Here is a 12060-nt window from a genome sequence, read left to right as displayed (position 1 = left end):
TGTAAGCCATTTCTAAATGCCACAGTCAGCGGCATCAGCAGCAAACTAAATCTCGCACACATTGTTCTCATATGCATCGTTTGCTTCATTGAACAAGAAATTACTTTGGATGTTCAGATTATCTACACGTCACAACCAAAATGTCAGACCACGACGCTTGAAGAAGCAGAAGCACAAAATATCACTAAATAGAATCAATTTATTTAATAATGCATTTATGTTGCCACGATGTTACTTTTCCTGCAATGCACGTTTCCCTTGTAAGTATGTATTTATTCATGTGTTTGCTGTATCACCGCAAGTATGCAATCTATTTCTGCACTACACTCCATCTGAGCTATTCTTATCTGTAGCCCAGCCTCTGCTGCTCTAATGAACTGACATCTCCACAGGGATCATTAAAGTTTCATCTGACCTAATCTAAAAATTGAAGTCCCCTTAAGCAAGGCACTTGTCTGCTCCAGTGGAGCTGCTCGGTGTCCATCAGCGGGAGAATGTGCTGGTACTGAGAAGCCTCTCGCAGGTGTCACGATAAGCATGTATGCGCGTGTAAAGCACGATGCTGAAGGAGGGAGCATACAGACACACACACACACACACAGACTAAATATATGAACCCATGTGACTTGGACTGAAAGCACAGGATGGTGGTAAGACTTGTGATTATGTAGCCGTGCGGTTTTTTGAGAGGCTTTTGAAAATGGCATCCAAAGTGAACACAGAGTGTGTCCAACACACTGACACACAGTCACATGACAGGGAGACAGAAACTGATACAAAGATACAGATACAAACACAACAATGACAAAAAGATTTATCGTAGCTAAACATTCGTCGCCATAAAGGCCCATTCAGGAACTTACAGATGCACACGTATATGTGTTTTGAAGATTTGATCTACAGACCCTATTTGCATGGCTGTGATACAGACTGACCACATTTGATCACAGGCTTTTGCATTTATGTGGTAGTGATGAGCATGTGCATCATCATCATCCTCATAAGACCCACAAACTCTCCAGTTATCCATTTTAGGTTTGTTGAAAACTAAACAAGCACATTTTTAGACACTTCTTATACGTGCATTTTGACCTCACACTTTTTCTTTGCCAAGTAGGAATAACACATAGTGGGTTCTCTGTTACATAGTGGAAGACACGTGATGCATCTTAGCCAAATTGTGCTATCAGTATGCAGAGCAGGTAAGCAGAGCTGGTGCTGGTGTAGCAGTGTGCAGGTGTGAGAGTCCGCTGTGTGGGCTTTACTTTTTGTCCCTGTTTGAAGCCATGCTACAAACGTGGCTGTACGCCTCTTTGATCCAAACTCAAATCTCTCAACAACAACTAGCTCAATCTTTTGACTTTGACAACTACTTTTCCTCTAGCGCCACCTTGAGTCCTTTTTTTTTTTAACATTTTGAATAAAATGTCTCAGCAGCTGTTGGATGGATTGGCATAAACCAAGCAACCCCACCCCCCACTACCACAGGGTAACATTTCAGCTAGCATTTGTCCAATAGCTGGTTTAAGTCCAAATCCCTGCAAAGCTAATGTCATTCTCATCAGCCTCAATTGTATTTTTGTGTTACTGCCATAGTAACACATGTCTAAGATAACCATGATCATTATTTCATGACTATGCCAAAATTATAGGTTTGAACTTTACAAAAAGCAAATATATCTTTTGTACTGCACAGTCCAATAGATATATTTGCAATTTATTTTGGAATGAAAGCTACAACAAATTTTTTTTAAAAGTGCTATGAAGCAAAATGTGCCTTTCGAAAGGAATTACATCACATGTCAAAAGGGTATGGAGAACTCAAAACCATTCCCAAAGGGCCTGCCAAGATGAGACTGTCCTCTAGCTGCCAAGGTGGCCAGCTGGTGTTACCCAGCCAGCCTCTTCACATCTAGTTAGGAAAATGATGACAGCTTTTAGCCTAACTCAAAATCTCTGCCATGGCTGCTGGATGGTACCTTCTGGGAACAGGGAGCAAAAAACACTTTATTTAGACTGGCTGTGGACTATAGTGCAGTTGAAACACTGCATGGGCAGTGTCAAGGTGTCATGAGTTCAGCCAGTAATGCACATTTCCAAAACTATTACACATTCTTAACATTAGCTTGTTAGCACTGAGATTTTTGACCTAAATTTTTGATTATATTATATTAATGATAATAATAAATGATGATTTAATAGCCTGTCAGTCCATTTGACAGTTTTCGGTTAGATAACATGTCTTGGATTGAATTACAGAATGCACCTTTAATTTCTAAGCAAACTAGTGCACTGTATTTGATTCTAATACAATTTGATGATGTTATTTTTCAAACAGGTTTTAATTTAATTCAGTTTTATTTATATAGCCTAGTGCCTGAAAACCCAATCAGACGATCCCTTATGAGCAGGATTTGGCGAAAGCGGGAAGGAAAAAATCCCTTTTAAAAGGAAGAACCCACTGTCAGAGCCAGGCTCAGGGAGATTCAGCCATCTGTCACAAAGATAAAAGGAGAGTAACTTAATGCCTTTATCAAAATATCTGATTTTAAATAAACACTTATATCAGACACCTTTAATCTCCTCCCTTGCAGCAACACCAAACAGCAGCACACTTATAACTGCACTACATCTTTCCATATATAAATATGTATTCTTCCAATTCATTGTAGTGTGAAGAAATATTTTTAAAAAACCCAAACAAACATATAAATACAATATTCATCTGCAAAAATAATGTCTTTTACTTGGATCTATTATCTTTTTTAACCTGTTCCATCTGTGTCATTAAAAATTCACAGAAAACTGAGATACCATAAAACAGTAGAGCTCCTGGTTGCAATTAAAATGTAATAGACAAAACTGGAGAGATGAATGTTTAGATTATTTTTTATCAGCAGAGCTGCTCCTCCTCTGATAAATTCCTGTGCAGGTTCGCAGGTCTACTCAGATCATCGCCAACCTCGTCTTCTGTAGTGAATAAAACATGCCACTGCTTTCACTGAGGTCTGAATTGTGTCCTTTTCTGCGGAAGCAGCTTGTAAGGAAGGTTAACCTCAATGTAAAAAGAAAAGAAAAGAAAGAAGCTCGTGGAAGAAGGTCGCATCAGGAGAGGCTGAACTGCTATCTTATTAAAGATACAGCAAGAAGATAATGCAGGTTTTATTGATCCACTCCAAACTAACACAAATCATACACAGTTGTTGAGATGTGCAAGACAGCAAGCACAGGGACCAGACGTCAGTCTTTGTTTCAGGTAACCCGTACAGATTTGGCATTGCAGTTGTCGGGTATGCTTGTTTTTGCAAGGTTTTGACTCTAGTAGTAGTAGAGCAGTATCCATGCAGATTACTTACAACAAAAATCAACTACCACAGAGATGTAATGAACCTTTAGATGGGTTTTGTTACATGTGGTATAAAACTAACACAGAATTCCATAAAAAGAACATCATACCAGCAGTAAAACACAGTGGTGGCCGTGTGACGGTCTGGGGCTGCTTTGTTGTTTCAGGGCCTGGGCGACTCTCTGTAACTGATGGAAACATGAATTTTGCTGTCTACCAGAAAACTCTGAAGGAGAATGTCTGGTCATCAGTTCATGCCCTGAAGCTCAAGCACACATGGATTATGTAGCAGGACAATGATCTGAAACACACCCAAAAGTCCATGGAATGGCTTGAAAAAACAAAAAGGTTTTGGAACGGCCTAGTCAAAGTCCAGACTTAAGTCCAGTTGAGATGCTTTGACATGACTTTAACCTCCTAGGACCTGGTGTCCACATATGTGGACATCACATTTTCGGATGTCTAGACCAAAATACTCAATTTTACAAGGGCCTGATATCCACTTACGAGGACATTATACTGCCACTTTTCTATCGAAATTTTAAATAAATATCCTCATATGTGGATCTAATTTTTGTCAGAAAAAAAATCAGGTAAAAAAATCTGGAAATTCTTTGTTTTTACAATCATCGGGTCCCAATATGCCCAAATATCAAAGGGAAATTAAAAATGCATGCCATGGAAGAGTTCGGGTCTTAGGAGGACAGGTCGTTCATTCTTGAAAACACTCCAGTGTGGTGGGCCAAAATTCCTCCACAGTGACATGAAAGACTGAGGGTGGGTTTAGTGATACTTTTTCACATAGGCTAAGGTAGGTTTGGCTTTCTTCCCCGTAGTAATAGAAATATTAATTTAAAAACTTTTGTATTTACTCAGTTTATATTGGTCTAATATTAAACTTTGTTTGATGATCTGAAACATACATGTGTGAAAAATATGCAAGAAACTAAGAAATCAAGAAGGTGACAAATACTTTCCCACAGATATGTAGCGATGTACTTTAAGTATTCTTAAGATTATTAAAGCCGTGCCACAAGACTCTTTTAGGAGGAGGACACTGTCACATCTCATCCAAATCTAGTCAAACATACAATACAGTTGCTTAGTTCAGATGAGGGATTGTTAAAGGTGCTAGACCAGAGAAGAGAGCCCTACATTCTTACATGGTGCTTATGTTCACACCCTTCAGTAAAACCTTTGCTAGGCAAACAGCTGTACCATTCTTTCAAATAAAGTCACATAATGCTTGAGATTTTTAAACCTCCCCTTTCTTTTGAGAATTTGTAAACATACTCAGGAATGTAACTTGTAATTGTTTTTTATTATGTGCAGTCGCTTTTCACTGTATATACAAAATGTGCATTTGCCGTGTCTATTTGAAATTCCCTGTAGGTCCAACATTAAGAGTCCACATGAAAACCCTTGTAGTTGATGTGGTATGAGTTCAGCTTGGCACTACACATTAACAGAGAGAATTTTTAACATGCTCCTCTGAGAATTGTTCCTTGAGCTGGAAGCCCCTGAAGAAAGGTAAAGCGCAGCAGTGCAGACTGTCAGTGAATAAGTGAGCTGAGCCTCTCTTTGCCATCACACAGAAGAAAAAGAGGACTACTGACATTGGTGTCTGAGTGCCAGAACAAACATCGCACCTGATGCATTTGTATGATTTTTAATTTGTATTTATTTATTGCCAAATTATAGATAAAAGCTGATGTGGCATTAAATGTATTTGCTCCCCCAAAGGCAATGAATGCTCCACGTCACTGGTTACATGTTGTATGCTATATGGTCTGTATTTCCACACAGCCTGTTACTCACTGCTGAAATTACTATAGAATTTTAAGAATTCTTTATCTGTTTCATAATGAAGGACTCTTTACTCCCCACTGACACAGTATCAAAGGAATACCTGATGCACATTTGGCTGATTGTAAGGCATCGCTTCTTATTCTCTCTGACAACAGCGCCATCCTGTGGTTTGAACCAAGCATTTCCAACGATTATCTCCTGGCCTTGTCATGTTTAAAGAGCACCTTTCAACAGGAATTACAAAAGTAAAGTTACATCTAATGACATTAAGCTTGCTTCCCATCATGTTCTCTGCACTGAGATCTACTGAAACTCCATTGTTTGGATTTCATATGGACTTGTTTTTCATCTTAGTGTGGCAGCACCTGCCCAGTGCACATGCATCAGTAGTCGCACACTAGCAAACCTCCTTTTGAAATGATTCATTTAAAAATGGAGAAATATAGCCTGCACTGAAGCATCTTCAAAATCAAATCAAATCACCTTTATTGTCACATCACATGTGCAGGTACATTGGTACAGCACATGTGAGTGAAATTCTTGTGTGCGAGCTTCACAAGCAACAGAGTTGTGCAAAATACAATAATGTAAACAAGCAAAATACAAGAATGGCTACATCTGAAACTAATAAATATATGTACAATATATAATAGTATATGCATTTCTGGATGTGTATACCAAATATTTTTCTACGTGTGTGTGTGTGTGTGTGTGTGTGTGTGTGTGTGTGTGTGTGTACACATATTTTACAAATTAAATAGAGTAAACAATAAATAAAATATATAAAATAAATAAAATAAAATATACAGAGTGAGACATGTGCAAAACAGTGGCATTACTGTACAGTCTGGAGTGCATAATATTAAAGTTCCAGTAGTGAAGCTGAGGTGTCTATGAAGTGTTCAGCAGTCTGATGGCCTGGTGGAAGAAGCTGTCTCTCAGTCTGCTGGTTCGGGACCGGATGCTGCAGAACCTCCTTCCTGATGGAAGTAGTCTGAACAGTTTATGGCTGGGGTGACTGGAGTCCTTGATGATCCTCCCCGCTTTCCTCAGGCACCGCTTCCTGTAGATGTCTTGGAGGGAGGGAAGCTCACCTCCAATTATCCGTTCAGAGCACCGCACTACTCGCTGGAGAGCTTTGCAGTTGTAGGCGGTGCTGTTGCCATACCATTTGTTGCATCTTATTTCTCTAAATGTGTTTTCCTAAAGTTCTATGACTCACACGGCATTAAGACTAACTAATGAGTCAGTGACAAGAAATCCAGGGAACATGTTTCACAGGTAAAATATGTATCTATCATTTAAAAAATATATATATATTTTTTTTTTAAAAAAACAACAAAAAACATCAGTTTTGATCATTTTATTACACTACATGATCCTAAAATCTTAAACTAATTTCTAAAGTCTTACATAATCTGGCCCCTAAGGCGCTCAGTGATCTTGTGGTTCCCCTTAAAAGCTTTGGATTCAGTAACGAATGGAGCACCTAATGGAAACTGCAAGATTGCATTATACAAATCCTCATTTGGACAGATAGCATTTTCTATTTAGGGAACTGGCCTGATACAGGACCCTGACTGGGATCCTTTTTTAAAATTAAACTTCTTGAAAGAGGAATCTGTCATGCAGTCATGAATAATCTCTGTATCTTGTTTTATGCTACTTCACTATACTGTTTGTCCCCTGTGCTGCCCTATGCAGTATTTATTTTGCAGATTGTAGATCTTATTTAGTTTTGTCTGTATGTGTTTTGAGGACAGGGATTGCAAACTAGATTAAACCCACAACACGTGTCATTTAAATCAGCTTTCTTCCCCATTTTGATGCTCAGATTGAAATTCAGCAGGTTTTCTTGTCCACGTTCACATGTCTACATGCGATAGATATTTACATTAACAAGAAGTTGGACAGGTGTAACTAATAAAGTGGCAAGTGAGTGTATATTTTCAGTATATTTTCTTTCTAGTCTTCACTGTTTAAAATGAAAAAAAAGAGTGCTTTATGTCTGGAAATATTTGATAAATAATATAGGCCATTTACCTTAATAAAAAACAAAAAATTGGACTGCAGCTAACTTTTTTTTTCAATAAATAATTAATTATTTCCATGAATCAATTAATCTTCTTTTTTTTTTGTCCATAAAGTCTCAGAAAATATTGTCATTTTTATCTCGGATATGTAAAAGCCTTTCACAACAAAAAGCTTGAGGCATTCAATGTTGCATGATAAACAAAAGTCATTTCATAAATGTTATTCTTCTTTTTTTTTTATTAAGAATAAAAAATAAAATAATAATTTAAATAACAATAAAAAAATTTATAAAGAACTAACACTGAATAAATTTCGAATGAACCTACATTATAGTGTATTTATTTTCTATGTTAAATAATGGATATATTTGAGTTTAGTGTTTTGGTTGTCATTTTTACGAGGTGACGTGAAACACATCATAAGCATCGGTGCTGCTCAGAGCTCTCTCCTCTCATCCTTTTGTGCCCGCTGTCCAATGAGCGATCAGATACGGATTGCCGTCTGCTCATTGGTCGCGAAGGAGGAAGATGCGGCGGCCATGGAGAATAGATTAAGGACTTTTCAAACCGTCCTGCTGGTGTGATTGATATTCGGTGATTTCAAGCCCGGGCACATCGCGCTATGTAGCGTAATCTCACTGTGTTGGTACCGAAGTCTCGTTGCTTGGCTTCGGTGGTTTTTTGGCCACATATACTTGTAGTTTATTCCTTTGGTTTTGTGTTGTTTGTTCTGTTTGGTCGTTTGATATGATGTCGGGCCCGTTGTGCTGCTTTGAGTGAAGTCCCTCCCTCCCTACACAATGTAGCGCCGAGTTCTTCCAACAGATACGTCATCACTGAAGGTAAGGAAATACTGAGAACCGGACTTAAACGGAACGAAATCCTGTCACGTGTTTTTGTGGTAGACGGACTTCACCTGGTTCTTGACTTGAGGACTTGAAGGCCTGCTTTATGGCCGGATTACCAAAGGACCGAATAGCTGTGCAAATGAATGACACAAGATTGTTCAGGCTTAAGACAGAGAACACTGACACACGTGCCTCCCTGCGCAGGTACAGATATTTAATGGTTGAATTGACTTATTAAAACAACACATGGTATCCTTATTGCCTCTTTTCGTGTCGTTTGTAAAGTAGCACTATCATAATATCACAAGACCTTTCAAGCAACCCTGCATTACACAATGAGTTGCAAAAGTACACACTGTGGTGTGTGTAGGTGAACCACTGAGAGTAAATGTACAGCTGCTCTTCTTGTAGGTGTTGCTGTGTGAACAATGCGTGAGCGATGTCTGATGTTGAGGCCACATACGCAGACTTCATCGCTTCTGGCAGGACGGGCCGGAGGAACGCCCTGCATGACATCCTGCAGAGTCCCACCGACCCTGAGGGAAGAGAGATGCCCCTCACCCTGTCTCTGTCCCAGCTGCACATCAACGCAGGAGGAGGAGGTAATACGCTACACTGATTTGTTTGGGGTGTACCACCCCTGGGATCGGAATCAGAATTTAACTGTCTGGTCGCACAAAATCCTGTATATAAATTCCACTCTGTTTTATTTATATAGGGCCAATTTACAACAAGGTAAAGATGCTACTGTACTACTACTGTAATCAAACAATCCTCTGTGAGCAAACACTTGGCGACAGTGAGAAGAAAGAAGTTCTTTTAAACAGGAAGAGACCTGGCAGAATCAGGTTCAGGGAGGAGAAGCCATCTACCATCTACGCAGGAGTTTAAGATGGTTATCAGAATAATTTTTATTTGGCCTAGTTTGTGCACATAAACAAGGAATTTGACTCTGGTTCACTTTAGTCTCTGTATCCAAAAAAGTTTTTAAATAGGCAATAGATAAATAGGCATATATCTATATATACAAGGAGAACATACATATGAGGACATGGTTAAAAAAAGTAAGGAAAATAGAAGTTACAGAACATCTTAAGAACTTATACAAACTATAACAAATTTAACACCTTTCAATTTCAACGGAAAGCTGAAAAGTAATGCTGCCTTAACACATCTAAAGCCATGCACCATCCCGAGGAAGTCCAGAGGATCTGAAAAGGTAATGCTTAGTCTTCACTGTGAAAATGAGAGCCAAACTTCTGAGGTGGTCTGTACCAAATAGCAAACCATAATAGTGATCAGATAAATGCTCCAAAAGGATACAACAACACACACAGTGAGGAGGTCCAGTCTAAGGACTCAGAGCAGTGGACGTGTCCTAGCAGGCAGCGATCAGCTGCAGCTGCCTCAGTTATGCAGGTGGATGAGTTATAAAATATGGGAAAACTACACATGGAGATCAAAGCCATCTTTGAGTGTACTCACTTTTAGAGTCAACCTCATCTAGTGCCACCTGGAGGAACTGCAGTTTTTGCCACTCCCTTGTTGGCTTCATTTTTCAGCTCTGGAGGGTGCTCCTTGCACCGACCTACACTAAAAACTTTAAAATCATTATTTTTGTACTTTAACTAACCCAAACAAAGGTAGAAATGAGCCCTGCTATACTTCCTACCACCAGGAGAAGTAATTATCTTTTGGTTATATAAAGAGGGCGAGGACAAATGAAGTGGTTGTTCCAGTTGAAGAACACATCTAGCAGAAGAGATAAGTTATTGCAAACAGTGGATGTTATGGTGTATTTTACTCTTTTTTTTTTTCTTTTTTTTTTTAAAGCAATAATTACACAGCTGATAGCATCCAGAAAGTTTTTAATGTGGTGTTCTAACCTGCTTTCTTTTTTTTTTTCTTTTTTTTGTAGATGGAGACGACACTGAGGACAGCCAGAGCTCCTCCTCTTCGGCTCAGAGGGAGGCGGAGCAGAGGAACAGCTAACCTGCAGCACACTCCAGCCCGCAGACAGAGATTTGCAGGATGGAGTGAGGCTCCCACCATGATGAACCTGTTTGTCCAAAGTGGGCTGGTGGCTGGAGGGTAGTACCGTCACTGCTGATATGCCTTCAAGCAGGGCACAGTCTTCCAAATTCAACTCGAGAAGTGCTGTAATGTGAACACCCAGTGTGGCTCTGCTGTGCACTAGAATAACAGATTGATTGCAGGGTGCTTTTCAGAATCGGGGGTAAGCAGAGAGGCCAATTTGTAGCTCTTGTAAAGCTAATTTTATTTTCAGTCTTAGTTACTAAACAATATAGGTTGGGGGACTGAAATACAGGAAGAAAATAGACGTGGCTCCTTTGTGAGTTTTATAGTAGTTGAAGCAATTTGTAAGACCATGTGCTGAAGTAATGTGCTGAAGTAATGGCTCACAGTGGGAGTAGCATGTCTGTAGAAGTAGTGGTGCTGATAGATTGTACTGCCAGTTAATGGCTTTATGCTAACGCTAAGTTGATAATATTGCAGAGGAAAATGGATTGGGCTGAAGTAAACCTGAGAGGACAATGCTGCGGTTTGACTTCTTGTTTATATGCTGAAGAGTGTGTTCACTGTTCTGTACTGTAGAAAGCAGCAGGATGCAACAGAGCAGTAGCCTTGTGGTCTGTTGACACCAATATTACTTAATATTGCACTTTCAGTCAGTTTAAATGTCAGTCGCTCAGTGATTAAAGATTGATGATATACATGTTTAAAAAAAAATGTTTATACTTACAAAAGGGTTTTTTGTTTTTTTTTTAACAATTTCATTATCACGACCTTTGAGGAATTGTTTGACATTTTTGTAAATGCATTTCTTCACTTTCTTGCTAATGAAATGATAAAATGTCTATGTGCTATATAATGCATGTAGCTAGAGTTTGTCTTAATAGCCACCAGGGGGCAATAGATGTGGTTGCAAGATCTCAATCTGATGTCTCTGTGCTGTGTTTTATGTACATCATAATAATATTGTTGGTCCAGAATTAACATAGCAACTGAGCATTCAGTTAGCACTTGCTAAGAAGCTAGTGAATGCTGTTAAAAACTGTCACTAGTAAACCACGAGTCATTTGGCTAACAGCAAACCTAACTTGATAATACAGTTATTATTATAATTATTTAATATATTATATATATATTATTTAATATATGGTATTAAATAATAAGTAAAGCACTTGAAATTTTTACCATTTGATCCAAAAGTTGTTTTTTTCTTGACATTGTAAAGCTATGACATCACAAGAACATGACTGGTCAGTTGCAATGTTGATCCCAGATGATGCAGGAACAACACCGACACGAAGTTATGACATACCCCTGTTCCAAGATGATTTCTAGTCCTATTGAGGTCTTTAGTGGAAAATGACCCCCAGACATGGCCTCTAAAAACTTTCCTGCTGTGTTTATGGGCTCAGCCCCTCATATCAGGTCATACCAGATAAAACACTGAGTCAGTTTTGCAAATTATGGTCATTTTAAGTCTCGGAAGGATTATTAGGATCTACTCATTGACTAATAACTCGTTAACCACTGAGTGTTTGCTTTCACACTGACATCCAATCCTCTCTCTTAACCTCCAGTTTCAAAAGACCAAGACAGTGATGACAGAAATGCTTAAAGTAGGAATTCAGACACATATGGGTGATGTTGTCTGGTCTATGGTTAGCGCTGAGGTGGCCTGCAGATGGACATATTGACTAATATGAAGTAAACAAATGAATTAGATAACAGAAACGTCCTTACAGGTTACAATTAAAAGATTAGCATAAAAAAAATTCACCCAAATCTTACATTTTGCTAACTGTCAGATATGCACACAGGTCACTGATAAAAACCTGTTGCATTTGAATCATGTTAAAATAGTATAATGTAATATCATATATGGCATTGATGAGCTGTTTTGTCACATAATGTTGCTTGGATCAGAGCTGTTGGCTTCACATTATAATACACTGGCCCCACATTACCTTCACTTTTTAGCGTGCAGGGGGAT

The 12060-nt window shown here is 38.8% G+C and overlaps 1 protein-coding gene across 2 annotated transcripts; it reads left to right on the top strand.

The window, feature by feature from the left end:
- Positions 1–7699: 7699 nt before the first annotated feature.
- Positions 7700–10994, top strand: LOC113011383 (cAMP-dependent protein kinase inhibitor alpha). Of its 2 annotated transcripts, none has more exons than XM_026150911.2 (3): positions 7700–8030; positions 8448–8638; positions 9955–10994. In XM_026150911.2, the coding sequence occupies exons 2-3, from the start codon at positions 8476–8478 to the stop codon at positions 10026–10028; spliced, it is 237 nt and encodes a 78-aa protein (XP_026006696.1). In that variant the 5' UTR covers positions 7700–8030; positions 8448–8475; the 3' UTR covers positions 10029–10994. The 2 variants fall into 2 exon arrangements, with proteins under 2 accessions (XP_026006696.1, XP_026006697.1); XM_026150912.2 differs by lacking the exon at positions 7700–8030 and adding an exon at positions 8104–8240.
- The last annotated feature ends 1066 nt before the right edge of the window (positions 10995–12060 follow it).

The sequence above is a fragment of the Astatotilapia calliptera genome, chromosome 18 (genome assembly GCF_964374335.1).
Source record: "Astatotilapia calliptera chromosome 18, fAstCal68.1, whole genome shotgun sequence".
Taxonomy (NCBI): Eukaryota; Metazoa; Chordata; class Actinopteri; order Cichliformes; family Cichlidae; genus Astatotilapia; species Astatotilapia calliptera.
The sequence above is the reverse complement of the archived record's forward strand: the minus strand, read 5'-3'. Positions and strand labels throughout refer to the sequence as shown.

Bases quoted from the DNA above. Each gene is read 5' to 3' on its own strand.
- LOC113011383 (XM_026150911.2), top strand. From the start codon at position 8,476: ATGTCTGATGTTGAGGCCACATACGCAGACTTCATCGCTTCTGGCAGG. The intron at 8,639-9,954 runs GTAATACGCTAC...TTTTTTTTGTAG, and splicing joins CATCAACGCAGGAGGAGGAG to ATGGAGACGACACTGAGGAC.